Genomic DNA, 24,466 nt, shown 5'->3' with positions numbered 1-24,466 from the left:
TCAAAGTTAGAAATAGCCTAAAGATTGAAATAAACACCACAATTCAATACAATCTATATACAGCAAAAAACAATGGAGTGTATATGTTCAGGCAAACGTTCAGGAAAAATCTGACATAAAGAAGTGGTTTAGTGGGGAGAAAGTGACTACTATATTTGCTGACATGTAACTTTTAAAAATTAAATTTAAAAAAAAACTTAAAACTTTGTAAGTTGAATTCACATACCATATATATGATTATTTCAAATTTACCCTGAAATAAAATATTTTCATCAATCTAACATGGGGATTGTATAGATAAAATAATAACTAAAAGGCAAAAGCCCTACCTAAAATATAACATTGCTGCTATATATATTTTTAAAGTTTTCCCCCAAGCAAATTAATCTTTAAAAAATATATGTACAAAAATCAAGTCCTACTAGCCTCAATACAATCACAACCATCACAGATAAATGACCAATATAGCAGTATATTATCACCATCCTGATAACACATTTCAGTTATTTAATATTTACTTTGCCTTTTACATTTTACTTCTAGTAAAAGGGAATCACTAGATGAAAGGAATAGGAGGAATTGTTTTTTTCATTCGTGGTTTTAATCACATCAATTATCATTTCAATCTATTCACAAAGACTATAATTCAAAACACAAGGATTACCAAAGGAACAGATTGCTTTTTAGTGTAATTTATAAGTTACTTGGTAGGAGTTTGGGCCTTGTTTTTCTAAGTTGGGATTCCAGGCTATCCCGCAAAAACCTTATAAGCTCACAAGAGTTAAATACCTTTCATCTACCATGAAAAATAGTACAAAATAGTAATAGCAGCCATTGTGATTACTGACAATGTCCTAGGCAACTTAAATATCCATTCGCACTTAATTCTAACATTATCATTAAGTGGGTACAATTACCATCCCCATTACAATAGTAAGCAAAAGCACACTTCAGAAAATTTAGTTTCTCAGGAACACACAGTAAGTGCTGCACTGGGATTCAAGCTAAATCCTCTAATTCCAAAATTCCTACACTACTTGTTATAACTGCTAAAATAATGTAGCAGCACTGTGTCAATTCTCTATAAATTCTTCTATTAACCATGTAAAATTCCATAGTGTGGTTACACTAGAACCTAGTTAGTCATTGTTCTTAGGGAGAAGATAAGGATCCTTGATGGGAGTTAGAGACACAAGAAGCAAAGAAAGTAGCAGAAAAGGCAAATATTTAAATAAACCCAAATAAATATTAATTGCACAAAATACTGTTAGTATCTTGTGGGATTTAAAATATACATGAAAGGCCCAGCTGGTGTGGTTGGCTCAGTGGCTGAATGTCGACCTATGAACCAGGGATCACGGTTTGGTTCCAGGTGAAGGCACATGCCCAGGTTGCGGTTTTGGTCCCCAGTAGGAGAAATTTGGTCCTCCTGTGCAGGAGGCAGCCGATCAATGGTTCTATTTCATCACTGATGTTTCTATCTCTCTCCCTTTTCCCTTCCTCTCTGAAATCAATAAAAACATATTAAAATATACATGAAAGTAAAACATAAACAGTAATAGATCAATCAAGAGGAAGTTCAATGGAATTAAAATGCTATAAGGTGCAGCCCTGAGTGGGTAGCTCAGTTGGTAAGAGCATCATCCCAATACACGAAGGTTGTGAGTTCAATCCTTGGTCAGGACACATACAAGAAGCAACCAACAAATGCATAAATAAGTAGAACAACAAATCAATGTCTCACTCACTCACTCACTCCCCCTCCTCCCTCCCTCCTTCCTCTCTGTGAGATCAATTTTTAAAAAATAAAGTTAAGACAGCAGATTTTATAGGAGGGATCACATCTAAAAAATGGGTGATGAGAAATAAAGGAGAAAAATATGAGAATTTATGTTTTAGGAATTCCTCAGGGAATTCTAAGGAAAAAGAAAAATCTTTTTTATGGTACTTCTTATGTCTAGAAATATAGATAAGGACCAGTGAGATTAAAAAAAAAAAAAGCCAAATGGAAAATGTGAAAGCAAAATTACAAAGTCCCCCAAAATAAACAAAATATTTCATCATAAAATTATTTTTATATTCATTTTCAATAAATGGGGGGAAAATAAGAAAAAAACAAAAACAGAATAGGACAAGCCCCAACCCTGACCATGATGAGAAAATTGCCTCTCATGTTAAATCTATATAAGAAACTTGCTTAAAATATTCCTAAGAAGTAATCTGAAAGTAGTCAATATTCCAAAAGTAATACTTATCATAATACCATAATCACTTCAATAGTGTTTTCCAGCATACAAAGGGCTTTCACATAAAATCATTTATTCTGAGGGAGAATGTGCAATTAATCCCATTTAACAAATGAGGCAAAGGGCCCTGAGAGGTTAAAACACTAACTGGAAGTATCCAGCGTTGACTATGCCACACTACAGTACTTAAGTGCAAAGTACTCAGAGACCACTGACAACTTACAAAAAGGGAACTGAATAATAGCAAAGGATAGTAATTTGAAACCAGTTGCGAAAATCCTTACTGACACCGGTAGACAGTGGAGGAAGAGGAGAGGTGAAAGAAGGAAGCTCCTACTTGAGTTTATGCGTGGGAAACATCTGAGTTGGGTCCTTTTTGTTTAGTAATGACATCCCTGGGGATAAGGTCCAAGATGGCCTCACCTCTTCTGGTACTTGTAGCATTTTAAGTATAGTTCTGATAAGACTTGGTATCCGTACTGTCCATTTTTATATTTTATATAAAAATAGTATCTTAACAGAGTCATCGATTTTCATATGTATAGGTTTACATCAGATATAAAACAATTTATCTTTCAATTTACAGGCTGAGATGCTTGGATTTGACATTTCAAATTTGATACAAATCACTTCAGGATATAGTTCTCAGATGAAACTCCCTTAAAATGAAAACTTTACACTTTACTTCAGCAACAAGTTTCTGTAGTAGGAGCATGACCAGAATCTGAGTGATAAATTATAACATTCAAATACTTTGAAATTTGGCCAAAATAAATTATATATTTTCTATGTGTTTTGGGAATGAGACTTTTTCAGAGGTAAATCTTATGTGAGTATGTTTTACCAAATCTATATACGTAAAGCCTGAACAAGTGGCTGGTAATAATGGAGTGTTAAATAAAGTAGGGTAGACTTGATGTCTAGACAAGATAGTAGTGAGAGCTGCACTTTTAAGAGGTTCAGTACTTGCTCTGATAAAAAAAAGAAAAACAAAGAATGTTTCTATTATGTAAGGCTAGCATAGTATGAAATGCTTAGATCATGCATATACAACAATAGAGTTACCACTACTTTGAAAATAATTTCATTTTAATCCATCATGTGTTAAAAGCTGATTCTTTTCCATGTTCCCAACTCTAGTTAACATTTTAGGAAGATGGTACTTTTGATTACTCTTCTAGACTTTTTAGTTTAAAAGTAAAACAAAGTATCCTATCATATGTTCACAAAGAAAGAGCAAAAGCTAGTAAGAGTTGCTGGGAACAATCAGCTGTTTATTTATTTATTTAAATATATTTTTATTGATTTCAGAGAGGACGGGAGAGGGAGAGAGAGAGAGAAACATCAATGATGACAGAGAATCATTGATCGGCTGCCTCCTACACGTCCCCTACTGGGGATCAAACCCACAGACCAGGCATGTGCCCTTGACAGGAATCAAACCCAGGACCCTGTAGTCCACAGGCTGACGCTCTATCCACTGAGTCAAACCAGCTAGGGCCCATCAACTGTTTAGATGATGACTGAAACTATACACTGCAAAAGGCCCACAGGAAGAACAATGTTCAAATATAACACCTTATTTGCTGAAGAAAACATTTTCTGTACAACTCATTAGCTAAAAAACATCAATTAATTATAGACTGATCATAGCAACAGTATATTTGAGTTTTTAAAAAACGTTTTAGCATAAAATCCCTGTATCCTTATGAAGAGGTTAAAAAAACTAAAACGCCTAAAAATCTAATCAAATCTGAAATTAGCTACACATAACAGTGTGTCCAGAAGAAGCAATCTTAGCTGTATTTTTTTTAGTATGATTTAGATTAGAAAGGGACTTAAAAGATTATTCAATCCAATTTTTTTACTTCAAGAAAAAAAGTAAAGAAAAGTTAGTGAGCAGCCCATATGGTCACAAAAATGGTGAATTAGTGTAAAAAGGCATCCAGAGGGGGAGAGATCAAACAAAAAGACTTGTATGTATGCATTTAAGCATAATCCTTAGACACAGACAGTAGGGGGCTGAGGGCATGTGCTGGGGAGTGGGACTGGCTGGGGAGAGGTCTATGGGGGAAAAAGGAAACATGTGTATTACTTTAAACAATAAAGAATTTTTAAAAAGGTGAAGGTGCAGTTCAAATTAATATAAAAATTATATATTAAGTAGATTGATCTAGACTCACAATAAAATCTTATTAACCTATAAGGCTAATGACCTAGACAGGCAACAAAATGATTTGTAAATTAACTCGATTTTTCGTAGTTAATTAGAGTAAGTAAAGAGGTTCTTGGATGGCTAAGAAATAAAATTTCTTTAATACATCAAGGCTGGCATAGCTATCAATGACTATAAAAATGTCTTTACTAGCCCTGGCTAGTGTGGCTCAGTTGGTTAGAGCTTTGTCCCATGCATTGAAGGGTCAAGGGTTCCATTCCTGGTCAGGGCACATACCCAAGGTTCAGGTTCAACCCAGTTGGGACGCATACAGGAGGCATCCAATCGATGTTTCTCTCTCTCTCCCTATCCCTTTCTCTCTCTCTCTCTAAAAGTTAAAAAAGTCTTTACTAAAATAAATTCACATTCTGTTTGAGTACTTTTAAGTTAAAAGAAAACAAAAATAATCCCCTTGATCAAGTGTTTCTTAATACTCTCTATATTTAAATGTTTTAGAACACCCAATTCCCACCATATCTGGATCTGAAATTATTCCCATCTACATTTTATTTATAAATTAAAGGCCCAATGCACGCAATTCGTGCAAGAGTAGGCCTTCTTCCCCTCAGCTGCCAGCACCGGCTTTCCTCCGGCACTCAGGACCCGGGTTTCCCTCACAGCCCGGGCTTCGACCAGAAGGACATCTGGTCTAATTAGCATATTACACTTTTATTATTATAGACTAGAGGCCCGGTGAACGAAATTCGTGCGGGGGGAGGGGGGTGTCCCTCAGCCCAGCCTGCACCCTCTCCAATCTGGGATCCCCTCTCACAATACAGGACTGCTGGCTCCCAACCGCTCACTTGCCTGATTGCCCCTAACCACTCCCCTGCCAGCCTGATCAACCTCTAAATGCTCCCCTGCCACCCCCATTGCCCCTAACTGCACTCCCCTGCCGGCCTGGTCACCCCCAACTGCCCTCCCCCGCTGGCCTGGTTGCCACCAAATGCCCTCCCCTGCTGGCCTGGTCACCCCCAACTGCCCTCCTCTGCCAGCCCGGTCACCCCTTACTGTCCTTCCCTGCAGGCCTGATCACCCCCAACTGCCCTCCCTTTCAGGCCTTGTCCCTCACACTGCCCTCCCCTGCCAGCCATCTTGTGTCCACATGAGGGCAGCTATCTTGTGTGCTGGAGTGATGGTCAATTTGCATATCACCTCTTTATTATATAGGTTTACCAGAGGAATATAAAATCAACTCTTATTTCAACAGAGACTTACTTATAGGTAGAAATATCAGCAATTTCCATAAAACAGCATTATGTTAGAGGAGTATTCTGAAATAGCCAAAGAGGTTTCAAAAATAAATTTGCCTTCACAGTACTTGTTCTTTTTTTAGTTATTATCCTATCTAATAAAAGAGAAACATGGTAATTGGCGTACGACCGCTACCCTTCCCATTGGCTAATCAGCGAGATATGCAAATTAACTTCCAGCCAAAATGGCGGCCGGCAGCCAGGCAGCTTGAAACATGAGGCTTGCTTGCTTCAGTGACGGAGGACTCCAACGTTCCCCGCCTGCCGCTGCAGGCCTCTGAGCTGCAACTATAAGCAACTATGTTACAAATATAGAAGCTAAACAAAACCCCAGAAACCTGCTTTAGTCCGCCGGGCTTCAGCCAGCAGGATCGCAACATTGTAAGCAAAGGCCAGAAACCTACTTTCAGCAGCGGAGGCCTAAGAGCTGGAGCCAAGCCTCAAAGCTAAAGCTGGCCCAGAATAAAAAAGAAAAAAAGGAGCGGTTGGGAGCTTCAGTCACCCCCAGCCTGAAAACAGCCCTCAGCCCCTCACCCAGACTGGCCAGGCACCCCAGTGGGGACCCCCACCCTGAAGGATGTGTGACCAGCTGCAGACAGCCATCATCCCCTCACCCAGGCTGGCCAGGCACCCCAGTGGGGACCCCCACCCTGATCCAGGACACCTTTCAGGACAAACCAGCCGGCACCCACCCGTGCACCAGGCCTCTATCCTATATAGTAAAAGGGTAATATGCCTCCCAGCACCGGGATCAGAGGAGCTGCGAGGCCTCCCGGCACCGGGATCAGCGTGGCAGGGGGCAGCGCCCAAACCCCCTGATCGCCCTGCGGCTCTGTGTGTGACAGGGGGCGGGGCCACAACCTCCCTATCCACCCTGCTCTGTTCGTGACAGGGGAAGGCACCCCAACCCCCTGATCAGCCCTGCTCTGTGCCTGATAGGGGGGAGCTCCCCAAACCCCTGATCACCCTGCGGCTCTGTGTGTGACAGGGTGCGGCGCCCCAACCCCCTGATCGGCCCTGCTCTGTGTGTGACAGTGGCGGCGCCCCAACGCCCGCCCCCCCCCCACGGGCCCTGCTCTGTGTGTGACGGGGTAGAGCCATAACCTCCCCATCGGCCCTGCCCTGAGTGTGAGAGTGGCGGCGCCCCAACCCCCTGATCGGCCCTGCTCTGTAGGTAATAGAGGGCGGCGCCCCAATCCTGATTGGCCCTGCTCTGTGCGTGACAGGGTACAGAGCCCCAACCCCCCTGATGGGCCCTGCTCTGTGAGTGACAGGGGGCAGTTCCCCAACCCCCTGATTGGCCCTGCTCTGTGCGTGACAGGGGGTGGCGCCGCAACCTCCCCATCGACCCTGCCTTGAGTGTGACAGGGGGCAGTGCCCCAACCCCCCAATTGGCCCTACCCTGAGCGTGACTGAGGGTGGCATCACAACCTCCCAATCCGCCCTGCTCTGTGCATGACAGGGGGCGGCGCCCCAACTCCCCAATCGGCCCTGCTGTAAGCCCAACCAGGGGCTGCACCTAGGGATTGGGCCTGCCCTCTGCCACCCGGGGGGCAGGACTAAGCCAGCAGGTCGTTATCTCCTGAGGGGTCTCAGACTGTGAGAGGCACAGGCCAGGCTGAGGGATCCCCCTCCCCCGCGAGTGCACAAATTTTTGTGCACCGGGCCTCTAGTCCAAGTAATAAGAAGAGACTTTTCCCCATGCAATAAATTCTCTGTGATTTGAGGAATACTGTGAATAATGCATTTAAAGAATATTTTCAGGCATATCCCTGCAATTTCACTAGTTTTGATTTTAGTAACTGTATCTACTAATATAATTTTTAAGAATGAGTAACAATAATTGGTACAATGCAAGAAACTAAGATCCTCTGCAATCATATACTCGTTATTCATTAGAATCATGAGAGGTTAACAGACACTGATGATTTCTTATACAGTTATTAAAACCTGCACAGCACTTCATAAGACATAAAAATACAGGTATTTGACACCCATAGTATTAACCCCCCCCCAAAATTGCTCATTTTAAATGTAATACTTTGTTTATTTAAAAAATATACATATAAATAAAACTACACATATAAAACTTTTTTTAATGTGGAGAAATGAGAGAAACTGTATTTTAAAACATGGTTCACAAGGGATTATATGTATCTATTAATAGACTAGTTAGTTATATATGCTGATATATAATGGTCTCTAAGATGCATTGAATAGGGAACATGATATGCCATTTGTATTTAAAGAAAAAGATACGGAGACACACAAACCAACTCCTATCTTTACTCATTTAGATGAATTGTGCTCCAGATGCATGGGTGTGTGTATATGTGTATATATGTATATATGCACAAATATATAAATGCTATGTATAAATTGTGTATATAAACTAGTACACATATATATTTATATCACATATGAGTATTTCTACATGCTTGAGGGGGTAAGTGGCAGCTAAGTGGGGGGGAGGGGTTATGGGTGAGAAGCAAATTGGTTTTACACTGCATAATCTCTTATACCTGTTGAATTTTATGTTAGTGTATATTATTACTTAAAATACAGCCTTTAAGGAATGGGTGGAGGATATTTAACATAAACCAATCAGAACACATACTTTTGAGATATGACCTATTTTAGTTCCTAACTAAATCCTTATTACTGTCAGTATAATCAAATGTTCATATCTGAAAAGACTTTCATAAATATTTGTTTGGGGTGATACACAGTGTTACAACTGTCAAGACTCATCCAAATGAATATTTAAAGATTTATGCATTTTATTGTATAGCAATTATGCCTATTTGAAAACTGATAAACTAGAACTTCTCTAATTTACATAAAAATAAGGTGGTAGTTCTCAACCATTTAACACAGTATAAACTACAGAAAATGTAAGAAAAAAGTCACCTCCTTCTAATTCCTTGTTACTCCAAATTAATTCCATAGACTAGTAGAATCAGCATCATCTGGGATAATGCTAGAAATTTGAATCTCAAGTCCCATCCCAGATTTACTGAGTCAGAACCTGTATTTTAACAAGATCCCAAAGTGCACATTAAAGTATGTGAACCTCTGATAACCTACCAGAGTATGTATGGTAGAAATCCAAGAAGCTCTACAGATGTACAACAAAGAGAGTGAATAGCAATGTTAAGTACTGTGCCTTGAGGGTGAATAGATGGAAGGTTCTTTGTTCAAGACTAGTTTGCACAGGAAAACATCCTAATAAATTCCAGCTGCACAATAACTATCCTTTGCAGTTGTTGTATTAATTAACTACTATTCTGCTACTTATTGTCACTTTAGGATTTTAGCTACCCTAACACTCTTAGTCAAATGAAGTGCCAGGCAGAACATGAATATGCATATTACAGATGCATATTCCAGATCTACTCAGATTATCTGATTTGATCTGAAGAGGAAGATAGCAAATCTAATCCAGATCTTGAAATTCCAGTGGGGAATTACAAGGAGACTTTTAACATCATTAGATGCCAGGACCCCAGGAAAACAGTCTATATCTAAGCACAAGTTTATCAAAGTATGAAGGACCTTGCAAATCTTAAACATGAGGAAGTTCCACAGAGTTAAGGTAAATATTGCTTTATCCCGGAGGTACAGGAGATGGAAGAAGGGTATGTATGTAATAATGGAAGATTTCAACTTAGTGTTTCATTCACAGTAACAATTTGTTAAAAGACAAGATTCTTCACTGGTAAAATATCAAGTAGTGAGATGCACTTTCAAATCAGATATAGTTCAGTAATAGTAAGTATATTAAGATTTGAGAGACGTCAAAGGACTAATGCCAAACACCTGAACCAGAATATAAATCACCCATAATTTTGTGGGTTAAGTCTCTCTAGGAATTACTATACTGACAGGAGAAATTCTGAAATTTGCTGAAGTTCAGAAGCCAGGAAGCTAGAAAAATATCCCAATAATTAAATGTAAAAGACAGCCCAAATTAGGAAAGAGGGGGTAATATGGAGGGAAAAAGTGTGGGGGGGGATGATATATCATAGGATGCAAAGCCTAAGGAGACTAAGTGTTTATGGCAAAAGAATGGGTCATACCCACTAAATGATTTTCAAGTAAAACTGGGATGATTCAGATGATCTCTAGCAACACAATATTCAAAAATGCAACTTGATGTCTTCTGGCTCAAGGATTTGAGACCAGTGCTTCTCTACCATAACTGACCATGACCTTGGGAACTTTTTCAAAATGCACCTGCACCCTCAACCCTACCAAATTTTTATACGCCCAGGGATGAGATGGCAAAGGATATGACTCTAATTCCTCATAGACACGATTCTGATACAATCTATCTCCACATGCATGTCCTTAAACATCAAATCACATTTATAGGCACTTTAAATTATACCAAATTTTGGCCTACAGATTTATTTTATATCGTAATACTACCTCAAGTTAATGACTTTCTTGGAACTCAAGGGCTGAAGGACCTGATCTCTATAAACCTTCAAAACACTGTATGTGGTCATTTATCTTTACAAGACATCTGAACACATTGCACTTGACATAACAGAAAGAAAAAGCAGCTGAGTATTACACCAATATTTATATTTGTACACTTTTCTAAGCTTGATTGTTTGGGGCTATTATACTGTTTTTCAAAATATCTTAAGTATATGAAAAAATGTAAATAATAACTTCTGGACAGCTGTGTAACTACCATCTAGCTTTCTCAAGCCTTTATAATATTCTATCCACTGGGTATGTAATACCTAAAAATAAAATATGCAAAAGCTAGAAATGGAAAAAATTGAGAATAATCCCCTTAAAACTACTTTTTTAATTTTCAAAAGTCACTTAATTTTAGACACAAATTTATAAAATAATTATATCATTATTTGATAGCTATCTAACATTTGGGGGACTTCTGGTTTTTCTTGCCAATATATTTTAAAAAAAAAAGCACCCTAGCAAAAACATAGTAGTTATAGTATTCCAATATGTAACATCATTAAGTTTTCTATTTTATAATACTTCTAATAACTGTTTTACTTCTCTATTAACATTAGAATATGGCAATGTCCTTTTAGACTTATTTTTCCTTCTTTAGGTCATCTGTCTTTGCTGTAATAATCTCAATATACTTTAGTATCAGATTTTTCATGTGTTTGAACAATAGGCAGCTAAAAACAGAGATACAGTCATCCCTCTAGGTCAAACACATATAGGTATCTAAAAAGTACTATAAAAACTGGTTTCATATTAAATAATTTTGTGTGTACTGCTAACTAGCCTCTACATCTGACTAGTAACCCACCTTTTCAAGATCAAATAGATCAACTATGAATAATAACAAGATGCGATAGTACAGATATTAATAAGCCACAACCTAAAATAATAATCTCCTCCTGTTATTTAAGTCAAGTTTTGCAACCAGTGATATTCTTAAGAGAATCCTTTAAAGAACTGCAAATCGGGTGGGAAAAAAATAGAATTAAATCATTCATTCAACAAACATTATCAAGCACTTAATACTAAGTGCTGGGCCTAGCCAGGGGCGGGCAAACTTTTTGACTCGAGGGCCACAATGGGTTCTTAAACTAGACCGGAGGGCCGGAACAAAAGCATGGATGGAGTGTTTGTGTGAACTAATATAAATTCAAAGTAAACATCATTACATAAAAGGGTACGGTCTTTTTTTTCAATAGTTTTATTCATTTCAGACGGGCCAGATCCGGCCCGCGGGCCGTAGTTTGCCCACGGCTGGCCTAGGCACTCTGTTAGGTGGTCAAGTTAAGATACAGTGTCTGATTTCAAGTGACTCAGAAAGTATTTCAAAGGTCACTTCTAGGTTTATGACTCCATCCATCATCCATAAAAGAAATATTTCTTAAGAGCCCACTACATGCTAATGACTGTTCTACGTAATGGAGATAAAGCAGTAAACAAAAGGTTCTTGCTCTCATGAAGTTTCCATTATGGTGCGGGGAGACAAGCAAACAAATAAAAACATATGTCAAGTGGCAAAAAAAGCTACAAAGAAAAATAAATCAGAGTAAAAAGACAGAGGGCAGTAATTTTATATAGGGTAATGATATTCATATTCATATTGAAGATAAATCCTGTGAGTTAGCCTTTTTTAAAAAATATGTTTTTATTGATTTCAGAGAGGAAGGCAGAGGGAGAGAGAAAGATCAATGATGAGAGAGAATCATCAATCAGCTGCTTCTGCATACCCCCTACTAGGGTTTGAGCCCCAAACCCAGTTATATGCCATGCCCAGGAATCAATCTGTGACCTGGTTCATGGGCCAACACTCAACCCTGAGCCACACCGGCCAGGTCAAACCTTTTATTTATGCTTTCATTTAATTGATATCTTCAAAGGCACCAATCCATCTTCACTTCAGCAAATTAAACAAATTTTCCCAGTCTCCATTTTCCTTATATTCCTCCAAGCATCTGATACTGCTGAACATTTTTAACCCTTTGCAGTCGTATTAAATTTGGACATGGGTGTCGTAGTGGTCGGAATTAATTTCCATTAAAAGAGCAGTAATACATAACATGCAAGATTTTGAAGGATAAACAAGATTTATTAATTCTTTTTTGGAACTACGTCACTACTAGTAGAATCACTACAAACGTTATCACTTTCTACATCAGAGTCAGCATTCAAGGTGCCAAAATAAAACTCTTCATCGTTACTTTCAGATTCGAAGTACACTTCTTTTGGTAACTTTCTTTTTGTTATTTTGGAGTATTATTTTGAAATATCTTAATAAGCGAGAATGCCTAATTACAGTTAAATGTAATTTGTAAAGCTTTATTTGAAATTCTGCGAAGTATCTCTGAAGCTTGTCGATTTCTTCACTCTCAAAAGGCGACTGACTTGCCACGGTGTTTTGCATGGCGAGTGTGGAACGACCGCGTTTGTTTATATTGAGTTTCGATATCTCCAATTTGTCGGGGCAATGTTTTGGTTCGTGACAAGGTCGCTTAGAAACTTAAGAGCTTTCAGAGAAATTATGAACTGATACATGAATGAATAGAGTTAAGATTCGTACGGTTCTTTGCTGTGGTGGCTGCGAGCAGACATACGACCGGAACGGTAAAAAAGCTTTGGTGGCTGAGAGTAGACAAACGACCGCAAAGGGTTAAATCCTACTGGTTTACATGGCAAATTTTCTATCCATGTTCGTAACTTTAGCCATTAGGGTGATATCAATATAAGCTTCACAATCACATCTAGGATTTGGTTAAGATCTTCTCCTATCCAACCAAGAGAGATAGACTTAACTTTTTGTGGAACTGAACAGCATCTTGAGAAAAGATTAATTTTGTTCCAAATTTCCAATAGTTTTTAGAAGCGCATATATATATATATATATATATATATATATATATATCTCCTATCTAATAAAAGCGAAACATGGTAATTAGCGTACGACTGCTACCCTTCCCATTGGCTAATCACGGTGATATGCAAATTAACTGCCAGCCAAGATGGCGGCCGGCAGCCAGGCAGCTTAAAGTGAACATGAAGCTTGCTTGCTTCAGTGGCGGAGGACTCCAACATTCCCCACCTGCCGCTGCAGGCCTCTGAGCTGCAACTATAAGCAACTATGTTACAAATATAGAAGCTAAACAAAACCCCAGAAACCTGCTTTAGTCCGTAGGGCTTCAGCCAACAGGATCGCAACATTGTTTCAAATACAGAAGGTAAACAAAGGCCAGAAACCTGCTTTCAGCAGCGGAGGCCTAAAAGCTGGAGCCAAGCCTCAAAGCTAAAGCTGGCCCAGAATAAAAAAAAAGAAAAAAAGGAGCAGTTGGAGTTTCAGTCAGTAGCCAGCCTGAAAACAGCCCTCAGCCCCTCACCCAGACTGGCCAAGCACCCCAGTGGGGACCCCCACCCTGAAGGGTGTGTGACCAGCTGCAGACAGCCATCATCCCCTCACCCAGGCTGGCCAGGCACCCCAGTGGGGACCCCCACCCTTATCCAGGACACCCTTCAGGGCAAACCAGCCGGCCCCAACCTGTGCACCAGGCCTCTATCCTATAAAGTAAAAGGGTAATATGCCTCCCAGCACCGGGATCAGCGGAGCCGAGAGGCCTCCCGTCACCGGGATCAGCGTGACAGGGGCCAGCGCCCAAGCCCCCTGATCGCCCTGCGGCTCTGTGTGTGACAGGCAGCGGGGCCACAACCTCCCTATCCGCCCTGCTCTGTTCGTGACAGGGGAAGGCGCCCCAACCCCCTGATCAGCCCTGCTCTGTGCCTGATAGGAGGAGCTCCCCAACCCCATGATCGGCCCTGCTCTGTGTGTGACAGGAGGGAGCTCCCCAACCCCCTGATCAGCCCTGCTCTGTGAATGACAGGGTGCGGCGCCCCAACCCCCTGATTGGCCCTGCTCTGTGCGTGACAGGGGGTGGCGCCGCAACCTCCCCATCAACCCTGACTTGAGTGTGACAGGGGGCGGTGCCCCAACCCCCCAGTCAGCCCTACCCTGAGCGTGACTGAGGGTGGCATCGCAACGACCCGATCCGCCCTGCTCTGTGCATGACAGGGGGCGGTGCCCCAACTCCCCAATCAGCCCTGCTCTGAGCCCGACCAGGGGCTGCACCTAGGGACTGGGCCTGCCCTCTGCCACCCGGGAGCAGGCCTAAGCCAGCAGGGCATTATCTCCTGAGGGGTCCCAGACTGCGAGAGGGCACAGGCCGGGCTGAGGGACCCCTCCTCCCCCCCTAGTGCACAGATTTTTGTGCACTGGTCCTCTAGTATATATAAAAGCCTAAGTGACTGGCCGACTGTTTGACCAACTGACCAGTAGCTATGACGTGCACTGACCACCAGAGGGCAGATGCTCAACGCAGGAGTGGAAACCACAGTCATTGAAACACGGAACAGACTGATGAATCTCAGAGGAAAGGGGGAAGGGGGGAGGATGGGAAGAGATTAACCAAAGATCTTATATGCATACTAGAGGCTCAGAGCACGGATCCATGCACCAGTGGGGTCCCTCAGCCTGGCCTCTGCCATCTCACAATCCAGGACCCCTCGGGGGATGTCAGAGAGCTGGTTTCAGCCCGATCCCTGCAGGCCAGGCCAAGGGACCCCACCAGTGCACGAATTCGTGCACCGGGCCTCTAGTAACAATATAATGACATTGACTCAAGACATGAAGAGAAACAGCAAAAACAAACTCTTGTGCCCCGGCCTATGTGGGTCAGTTGGTTAAGCATCATCCTGCGCACCAAACGGTCACCAGTTCAATTCAGTCAAGGCACTTACCCAAGTTTTGGGTTTGGTCTCCAGTCAGGGCATGTACAGGAGGAAACCAATCATATTTTTCTCTAACCTCTCTTTCTCTCTCCCTCGCTCTCTCTCCCACTTCCTCTCTCTAAAATCAATAAAAACATATATTTTTTTAAAACACCTTGTATAATATGTTACATTTTATAAAGCCCTTTAACAGTTTATTCATTTAATCCTCACAAAGTGATAATACCCTATGAGGCAGGCAATATTTACAAAATGAAACACTTTAAATTTTGCTATGTGTATTATGAGCACAGTGAGAAGGATTAGAAAGACAATGATTGCTACTTTTTTTAATCTTTGGTAAAGCAAAGCCTCTAGGCATTTTCCATTCCAAAATTATATTTCACACCAGAGTTTTTGTCCTATAACTATGCCTTAAGCAAACTATTTAATCTATCAAAAACAAGAGCCTAACTTTCAGAAAGGACATCATTAAAATTAGATTTAAAGAGCTATCATTCATTTTTCTTTAATATTTGAAAAAATGCTTAAAAGTATAATGAAAAACATAAGAAATGTCTCTAATCCCAATATTCAAAAAAAATTTACTAACATTTGGTATATTTCTTTTAGCCCATTACTATTACTTTTATTAGTTTTTAAATTTCTCCATACTAACTAGACTATTAATATTCTCTGAAAAGGAATTTTGCTTTTAAAAAATAAACAAGTAAACAGGGGCCAGGGACCAAACTGACCAAAATTACTGTGAAATCAAATCAAACAATTTTATAATTTTTACAATTATTTCAGAGTCACAAGTGGGAAAGGACAAAATGAAATCTATTTATTCAATAACTATTTACTGTAAATACCATGTGTAAAGTGACATGAACAAGAGATTATGAACCTTAAGACGACTGGATTCTCACCTGTTCAATCTCTTTGGTTTTTGATGCTATTGCTTTGGAGCGGCTGTTTAGCTGACTATCTTCAAATAATTCTATGCCATCTGCTGCATTTGACTCAGGTTCTTCTGACTGGTCAATGAACAATGGTGCTGTGGATCCTGCCTTTAAGAGAAATTAAAAATCTTTAATTGCTTTGTTAAAGGACATATAGCATTTCAGATAACGTGTATAGGCACTAACTTACAGATTATATTAAGAGAATGTGCTAAATTTAACCTGTTTTAAGAAAGCACTTTCAATTTCATTATGCATAATAAGGAGAATTAAAGAGGGAAAAATTTTTTAAGTATGACAAAGTCTCCAGACTTATTTAATTCCAAAATTATATTTCATGTGATTTTGACACAGCTAGAAAGTTCTGTCCTATAACTCTTCCTTAAGCAATCTATTTAATATATACTGAAGAGAAAAATCCTAATTGGAAGTGAGGGGTGTGTGTAAACATAAACATAAACATGGGCCTGGCCAGTGTGGCGCAGTGGTTGAATGTCAAACCATGGCCCAAGAGGTCACTGGTTTGATTCCCAGTCAAGGCACATGACTCAGTTGCTGGCTCGATCCCCAGCAGGGGTCATGCAGGCGGCAGCCAATTTATGTGATGTTTCTCTCTCATCAATGTTTCCTTTACTCCCTCTCTCTTCCTCAATCTCTAAAAATCAATAAAAACATATTTTTTAAAAAAGAACATGAAAAAGAGCTCTATTTTCAGAAGTTAAAACTACCTTGCTCCTATAGCCTAAAAATTTATTGAAATAAAAAGAAAACAATCCCCAAAAGCAATAACTTCTATTTTAGAACAATTCATTAATGAATAAATTATCCCACAAAATGCCTTAACCGGTTTGGCTCAGTGGATAGAGCGTCGGCCTGCGGACTCAAGGGTCCCAGGTTCGATTCTGGTCAAGGGCATGTACCTTGGTTGTGGGCACATCCCCAGTAGGAGGTGTGCAGGAGGCAGTTGAACGATGTTTCTCTCTCATCGATGTTTCTAACTCTCTCTCCCTCTCCCTTCCTCTCTGTAAAAAATCAATAAAATATATTTTTAAAAAATTATCCCACAAAAAGACTACAGCCAATTACTTGTACTTTCTAAAAACACTAGAGAAAAAAAATAAATGAGGAAAGACTTTTATTTTAACTACACTCATTAGTTTTTACAAAACTTTACTATATAACAAATGCCAAGCACTTCTCTAGGAACAACAGATATAATAATGAACAAAAAAGACAAAAGCTCTTGCCTTTATGTAGCACGCAGTAAGCAATTACTTAAAGTAAGCTGAGTTCATGTATTTTACTGTTGCATATTTTAGGTGGGTGGAAGGTAAGGGAGGAAATAAGAAACATGTACTTATTTTAAAAGTTAGGATTTTTATGATTGAAGTTATGGCAAACAGCAGTAGGTTCAGAGAAATCATAAGACATATTCCCCCTAGCCAATTTGGCTCAGTGGATAGAGCATCGGCCTGAGGATTGAAGAGTCCCAGGTTTAGTTCCAGCAAGGGCACATACCTTGGTTGCAGGCTCTTTCCCAGCCCGGGCCCTGTTCAGGGCTCCTGCAGGAGGCAACCAATCGATGTGTTTCTCTCACATCGATGTTTCCCTCTGTCTTTCTCTCTCTCTAAAAATCAATGGAAAGATATCCGCGGGTGATGATTAACAACAACAACAAAAGACATATACTAATTACTGGTAATTTTCACCAGTAAAAGCAGTGGCATTCTAACACCTAGTATGTTGTATTCTGCCACTTATTTAGAAAATGACTTGGCAGCATTTATCCAAATTTAGCACCTGTCCCTTTTACCTGGCAAAGTTAGACAGAGAAAGGCAAATACTGTTATGATCACACTTTCATATGGAATCTTCAAAAAGAAAAAAATTCATAGAAAAAAAGACTAGATTTGTGGTTACCAGAGATGAGGGCTGGTGGAGGGGACGGGTGCAGGGAGGGAGAGGAGTGCTGAGGGAGAACTGGATGAAGGTGGTCAAAAGGTATAAACTCCTAATTAGATATATATTATCCAAGGTTTTGTAGGGAAAACAAGGTGTTTGAGATAGATATATATATATATATATATATATATATATATATATATATATATATATATATATATCAATATGTAGAACTAGACAAGTAAAAAATTGTTTTAACAAAGGCAATATAAGGTCATCAGTGAAATACAAATACATAAAATTTTATAATAGGAAGGAGAAGAAAGTGGAATCAAAGAAAGATCTTGGATCTTGTTTTCTCAAACACTATTGATTTCACTGAATGAATCTGAAATGAGGACCACAAAGATGGGCATTCTTCACTGGGAACAACAGCAAAGATATTGAAGTAGAAAATGACATCTTATATGTGGAAAAACATAAATCACATTTTTGCATCTACATAAAAATGTTTAAATTTTCTTCTACAGCAAAAAAACAACAACAACCACCTGTTCTACTGGGACATTCTAGCCTTTACCCAATTTGCTTTTCATTCAAAAGGAAAACTCTCCCGGCTGTTTGTTAGGACAGTAAATTATATCTCTATATAATTTGACTATAAACTCCTTGGCAGCTAGGATGGTGTCTCTAATGCAGTGTTTGACACAAGTAGATGAAGAATGAATATGCAGTGAATTTAAATAAACTATGAGAAAGCCAGTACAGTATTATGTTCTGAAAACATGTGCCTTAAAATACTAATCCTAAAATAGGCACTATGGAAAAAATTTCATAATTACTTAATTTAATAAATTATTCAAACTTCATTATTCATCCTCCTTTCACAACCCATGGATGAGCGTGTTAACATATTAAAATCTCTGAAAACTGCTGAATTATCAAAATCAACCTGACTCTTTTAAATCAAGCATTTCCTAAACATACTGGCTCATAGAATCTTTTTATTTTTCTTCTTCAGACTATTAGGTCCCTTCAGAATTATTGTTTTAACAAATGCTTTGAGAAATTCTCTACTAGTGGCCAAACGTAAAATTATAAAACGAAACAGAGGAATGAACTGCAACATTCCTGAATATTTATCACTAAAAGTATCATCCATTTCACTGGAATTCATCTATAAGGCCTCCCTACCAAATTGCTTAAAACTATGTTGGTGGCAGCAAGAGAAGATAAACTGGAAACCTAAATATTTAATGTCTCTCTACTCATGAAAATGAACTTACATAGTACACAAACCATTATTTAAATAATATATTGTCACAGCTAAATTTAAGTGTGCATGCACATGCGCGTGCACACACACACATACACACACAGTACTATATCAAACTCTTTCCAGGCATCAAAGTACTTTTTCTCTACCAGCTTATTCTTTCAACCCTGATACTAGTTTACAGATCTGAGGTCAAAATTCTCAAATACTCTGTATTTCAAAGAGTATGGATCACTGAAATGAGTAATTATATAACATCTACCCAAGAACAAATGTTAACTATCTGAGCAAAATGTTAATAAGATATGGTGGGATTAAACTTTTAAACAAAAAATCGAATATAAAATACTTAAATAAAAAATAGAGTATGAAATAAAAATTTCCTACCTGCTTTATTTCCAATATGAAAAAGTATCAATCTAACTTGAAAAACATTTTATTTATTTATTTATTTTTTTAATATATTTTATTGATTTTTTTTTACAGAGAGGAAGGGAGAGAGATAGAGAGTTAGAAACATCGATGAGAGAGAAACATCGATCAGCTGCCTCCTGCACATCTCCTACTGGGGATGTGTCCGCAACCCAGGTACATGCCCTTGACCGGAATCGAACCTGGGACCTTTCAGTCCGCAGGCCGACGCTCTATCCACTGAGCCAAACCGGTTTCGGCGAAAAACATTTTAGACAATGCTACGAACTTGATGCTGCTTGTCAATATTAATGACATACAACAAACACGCTACAGTAATCACAATTCTACTCTCACAGTTTGCCTTTGGTTCAACAGAAGATCATGCCTGATCTATAACATTCCTTACAGATTGTTATGGTTGTTTACTTCTCAATAATTCAAAATCTAGGAAATTATGGGCATATTTTAGAAAAAAAATAAGGTTTTAAAAATTTCTTTCTAGATCCAATGTAACTGCCTACTCAGAATCAAGATCCAATCAAGCAATAATAAAAATAAGTAGCATATTTAAAGTCTGAGAAAGGTAGATCATCAGATTCTTTTTTAAAAAAAATATATTTTTATTGATTTCAGAGAGGAAGGAAGAGGGAGAGAGAAATAAAATATCAATGATGAGAGAATCATCGATCAATAGGCAGCCTGCTGCACATCCCCCCACTGGAGTCGAGCCCCCAACTGGGAATCAAACCGTGACCTCCTGACTCATAGGTCGATGCTTAAACACCAAGCCGTGCCAACCGGGCGTGAGATTCTTTTTCTAATTTAAGAGATTAAAAAATGATGGGGATGGGTAAGGTAGAATAAATATATCTTAATAAAGCCTTGCTAATTGAAAATAAAGTATTTAACAAACAACAATGTATTGTGTTTGGAGGTGTTTTACTTTACCCTGAAAAAAATTATCAGTTCTCTAAAACAGCAATTTTGAAGTATTTATATCTGTTACTAAGATAAAAATCATTATTCTAAATTAGCAAAGGAAATAAGCAAAATTAACCAATTAAATGTATCACTGTATTGTTCGTGCATTTAAATAGTATTGGTAAGGTACCAAAGATGGACAGACAGCTTGATGTTTTTGAAAAATGTATTCAAGAATATGTATAAATATCTATTTTACAGAAAGAAAATAAAATCTATTTTACAGCTACAATAAAGAGAAAACTTTTACCTAGTTAAGAATATTTGTTATCTAAATGGCACATAAAAGAAAGTCTCCATTTGCATAAGGACAGGTAGGGTCTGTACAGGTTTGTACTTTTTGGAACAGTGTACATTAGTTATTTTGGAAAGGATCTTTTCATAGTTTATGAAGATATATGTAGGTATATAGAATATAGAATTCCAATGCTTGATCCTTTTTATCAAAGAACATTCCGTGAAAGGCATCCAAAACATACTGAAAAGCCATAAATCTCCTCCAAAGAAACATAATTTGTCATAGTACAAAAATTTGTATATTTTCTGCCTACTAAAATAATTCCTCAAGCACCAAATCTTGAATCTAAAATGCTTAATTTTGCCCATAAAACATCTGTATTTCCCTATTAGAGATGTTATAAGCTATAGAGAAATTTTTCAGTTCATTTTCAAATATAACACAAACATTTCAAAACAATATTCTAAGGATCCAAAAATGCTCTCACCTTTTGGTACTCAAGACTCATCAAAGGTCATAGGTAGTGCAAACAATGCATAATTTCATTTCTTGGGATATTTATGAGATTAATTTGCATAAACTAGAATATACAACATAAATATAGCCCAAGACCCAAGGTCTAATTAGATTTCTGTTCTGAATTCACTGTTTTATCACTAGTGGCTTAGCATGATTTCTAGAGATACTTTTAACAGCGAAGTATAGATAGTACATTTTCATTTTATTCCATATTTATATTATTCTTATATTTCTAAACTATTGGAGACGTTGACAGTATAGTTGTTGAATTCAGTCATTCATATTCACACTATTACCGTATGTGATAAATTTTAATAATACATAAGAATAGTTTCCCCAAATATATTTTAAAATACTAGAATCAAATATTTTCTGCCCATAATTTAAAATCTTGACTAAAACTCTCAGATGGGAAACATAAAGAAGAAATGATGCCTTACCTCATACTCAGAAATTTCAGGTAAGTTACTCTCATCTGCCTTTTCTAGCTTTTCAGCAGCCCACTTGCTTGCAGCCTCAGCAAGTTCCTTTTGAGTTAGCTTACTGGGTTTGTCTAACACCTAATAAAAATAAAAGAACAGTTCTGTTACAATTCTCGAGGGCTTTTAAACTTCAAATACATCAAGAAGTACACCCCACTTAAACTTAAAATCACAGAAGCCTTCAAATACATCTAGGGAACAAGTACATTCTTTATTTGCTTTTTCAAAAATATTCAACATTGAATTCAAGTAGTAATTCATTTGGGACATATAGATTAGCCTTTTAATTCCATTTACATAAAACTTCAGAAATTCATCTAAGGAACAAAAGACACTGACAATGAAACTAATATACTAATAGTATTTAGAACATATTAAGACATCATACGGATTTCAACTTTCTATCTGCAATTATATTCACTGAAATAAACAATGCCAAATCTCATCACGGTAAATTTCTAATTAGTGCAACAGAAAAGTCCAGATATGCTATTTTTATAATTTGTAATAAGTTATATGTCTTACTCTTTACACAAAATCAATAAACTTAAAGTTCATTTTTTAAAGAGATTCTTTTTGTTGTTGTTGTTTTTATTTATTTTAGAGAGAAAGGAAGGGAAAGGGAAAGACAGAAACATCAATCAGCTGCCTCCTGCACACTCCCCACTGGGGATGTGCCCGCAACCAAGTTGCATGCCCTTGATCGGAATCGAACCTGGGACCCTTGAGTCCACAGGCCAATGCTCTATCCACTGAGCCAAACCAGTTAGTGCAATTAATTCCCTTTTAATGTGCATGAATTTCGTGCACCGGGCTACTAGTGTTAACTATAATTTGAAATTTTTTAAAAAATTAACAATATTCACTGTTTTAAAAAGTAGTTGTGAGAATCAAGAGAGGTAACAGACCTGAAAGCATCTAGCATAATGCTTAGGAGTCTAGTTTTTCTTTCTTTTCCATATTCATTGTTATAAATCTGTTATAATAACTAAAATATATTTGAAGATTGACCACTCCATGTGCTCAATATAAAAATGAAGAAAATAAAATGTTTTTCCTGGATTACATATGATTCTCCTAATACTTTTTACAGACCTATGTTATAGAATAAGATGTAAAAATTGTAAGGCAAAAATTAGAACAATTCTTTCCTTAGGCCCTTATAGTAACTGATTCCATTCTATTTTATTAGCATACATTTTCATCAATTAGGCCCTTCACCCCTAATCTTATCCCCACCTCTTCTTTAAAGTCACATCATTGGTTCCAAATATATCTCCTTTGGATCATAGGGCCAGTAATCCCTGTGTTATAGTATACTACCACTTATAAAGTACTTGTATATGCAAACCAAAAACAAAAGTATTTTAATTAAATGGTATTCCATGAAGATGGCTAGGGTAGACTGTATTACCCCAATTTATAAACCAAGAAACTGAATGTCAAAAAAAAAAAAAAAAAAACACAAAAGAACAGTCATTTGCCAGTTACTAGTAAATCCTGAGCTGGAATTTAAAACTAGGTCTTCCAATACAACAAGGCCCTTGACCTCCTTCCATAGGTTATTCAATTCACCAACCCACTGGCTTGCCATCTGTAATGTTTACTGGAAGATATGTGGCGGGATTCCACCGTTATTGAAGAAGCCTAAATATCTAAGTCCAAAGACCTACCCATACATAAAGTTAAAATGTATAAGTAATTCCTTTATTATTACTTAGCAATAGAATTTAAACCAGAAACACCAATCAGAAAGGATATATGCACCCATATGTTCATAGCAGCACAATTCACCATAGCTACGATCTGGAAACAGCCTAAGTGCCCATCAGTAGATGAATGGATTAGAAAACTGTGGTACATCTACATGATGGAATACTATGCTGCTCTAAAAAGGAAGGAACTCTTACCATTTGCAACAGCATGGATGGAACTGGAGAGCATTATGCTAAGTGAAATAAGCCAGTCAATGAAGGAAAAATACCACATGATCTCACTCATTCGTGGATAATAGAGACCATTATAAACTTTTGAACAATAATAGATACAGAGGCAGAGCTGCCTCAAACAGATTGTCAAACTGCAGCGGGAAGGCCGGGGAGGGTGGGGGTGCAGGAGGTAGGGGGGTAAGAGATCAACCAAAGGACTTGTATGCATGCATATAAGCATAACCAATGGACATAAGACACCGGGGGATAGGGGAGGCTAGGGGACTGTCTAGGGCGGGGGGAAAAAAAGGACACATATGTAATACCCTTTGTAATACTTTAAGCAATAAAAAAAAAATGGAAAAATAAAAAATAAAAAAATAAAAATTAAGAGGACAGCACACAAATGTATCAAAGAAGAAAATTACATCTCACTTTTTGGGGTATCTGTTTTATAGAGCAAAACCGAAACAAACATTGTAAGTTATCTCTAGTAATAAAGGAAGCAAAATCTTCTATAACTCAATCCTCTACTCATCTGTCATTAAATCTGTCCATTTAAAAAACTCTCATTTGAAACTAACTTCTAAAAGCAGAAAACAAATGCTGAAACAAAGGCCTTTGACCTCCTACATGAGAGCAGCCATACTACTGAAAAGAAAAAGTCCTCCAACCAAATCAGGAAATCTAGGTAACAGAGCTCGCCAGAGCTACCATGTAACTCTGGGCAAAAAACAAAGGAAGGTGCACTTTCCCAATACATAAAATGATTCTAGATCTAAAATCTGAAATTCTGATTCCACCTTA

At 38.1% G+C, this 24,466-nt stretch overlaps 1 protein-coding gene across 8 annotated transcripts in view; it reads right to left on the bottom strand.

Annotated features, from left to right (window-relative positions):
• The window catches only part of PPHLN1 (periphilin 1), a 113,797-nt gene that overhangs the window by 30,107 nt on the left and 59,224 nt on the right, over nt 1-24,466 (bottom strand). For all 8 annotated transcript variants that reach the window (XM_059682588.1, XM_059682589.1, XM_059682590.1 and 5 more), the window contains 2 exons: nt 21,690-21,809; nt 15,887-16,027 (listed from right to left, as the gene is read on the bottom strand). In XM_059682588.1, the coding sequence (XP_059538571.1) occupies nt 15,887-16,027; nt 21,690-21,809 (261 nt within the window). The remainder of the gene's footprint in view (nt 1-15,886; nt 16,028-21,689; nt 21,810-24,466) is intronic.

The sequence above is a fragment of the Myotis daubentonii genome, chromosome 2 (assembly GCF_963259705.1).
Source record: "Myotis daubentonii chromosome 2, mMyoDau2.1, whole genome shotgun sequence".
NCBI classification, from domain to species: domain Eukaryota; kingdom Metazoa; phylum Chordata; class Mammalia; order Chiroptera; family Vespertilionidae; genus Myotis; species Myotis daubentonii.
Note: the sequence above shows the minus strand (reverse complement) of the source record. Positions and strands in the feature narration are given on the sequence as shown.